Raw genomic sequence first — 1,048 nt, forward strand, 5'->3', positions numbered from 1 at the left:
GAGTACGTGAAGTCGCGGCTGCCCGAAGTGCTGAAGCAGCACCTGCAGGACTACGAGAAGGACAAGGAGAACAGCGTGCTGTCCTACCAGAGCATCCTGGAGCAGCAGATCCTGTCCATCGACAGGGAGATGCTGGAGAAGCTGACCGTGTCCTACGATGAGGCAGGTATGGCTGGGCTGTAAATTCACATTTTACTGCCCCAAAACGGGGTGCTGGATGTGAGATGGGGCAGGGAGATCTGTGAAGTCACACGAGGTTCTCGCTCTGGCCTGAGAAATTGTGAGGAGGAGCTCAAACAGGCCTTGGAGAGGGAAAACAACCTTTGTGGGTGTTGTTTGTTCCTTGTTGTTTCCTTGAAAGAAACATTAAATTGTGAGCTGGGCTTCCCTGTGGATATTGATCATTTATTGCAGAGGAAAAAAAGAGATTTTTAGATAGAAATAATTGGCTAAGTGCACCAAAATTTGGTATTAAAGGAAAACTCCTCTTGGCGTGTTTTTTCCTTAAATAGTTCCTTGCTTTGGAGGGCAAACTGTTTGTCCTGGTGCCATTTGTGGATTTTGGGGTGTTGTTCCCATCTCTGCAGTGATGGTGCTGTGTTGGTTTGGTGGCCAACGAAGGTTTTACCTTCTCAGAGCTGTGTGTAAAAGAGGATCTGGAAGAATAAAACACGTTCTCTTTGGCAACCCAGCTGAGAGTCTGTGTCCTCACTTCGCCGTTCCTAACACGGTGTGACACAAAATTCCCTCGTTTCCAGCCTTTCCCCAAACTCCTCCTGCAGGCTGGACTGTTGTCCTCGTGGAATGTTGGTTCTCCTGCGCTCAGACTGCTGTGGGGAGTGTTCCTTGTGAGTGATGGGATGGCAAGGAGCTGAGAGGACGCTCCTTCTTCTTGTTCTTTGTGTTCTTCTTGATCATCTTGTTCTTCTTGTTCTTGTTATTCTTGTTCTTCTTCTTCTTGATCATCTTGTTCTTACTCTTCTTCTTGTTCTTCTGGATCATCTTATTATTATTATTCTTCCTGTTCTTCTTGTTCTTGTTCTTCTTG

At 46.6% G+C, this 1,048-nt stretch overlaps 1 protein-coding gene across 1 annotated transcript in view; it reads left to right on the forward strand.

The window, feature by feature from the left end:
- Positions 1-1,048, forward strand: part of PPM1L (protein phosphatase, Mg2+/Mn2+ dependent 1L) — a 60,117-nt gene that overhangs the window by 52,513 nt on the left and 6,556 nt on the right. Inside the window, exon 3 of the mRNA XM_015637336.2 lies at positions 4-166. Coding sequence (XP_015492822.1) covers positions 4-166 — 163 coding nt within the window. The remainder of the gene's footprint in view (positions 1-3; positions 167-1,048) is intronic.

The sequence above is a fragment of the Parus major genome, chromosome 9 (assembly GCF_001522545.3).
Source record: "Parus major isolate Abel chromosome 9, Parus_major1.1, whole genome shotgun sequence".
In the NCBI taxonomy this organism is placed as follows: domain Eukaryota; kingdom Metazoa; phylum Chordata; class Aves; order Passeriformes; family Paridae; genus Parus; species Parus major.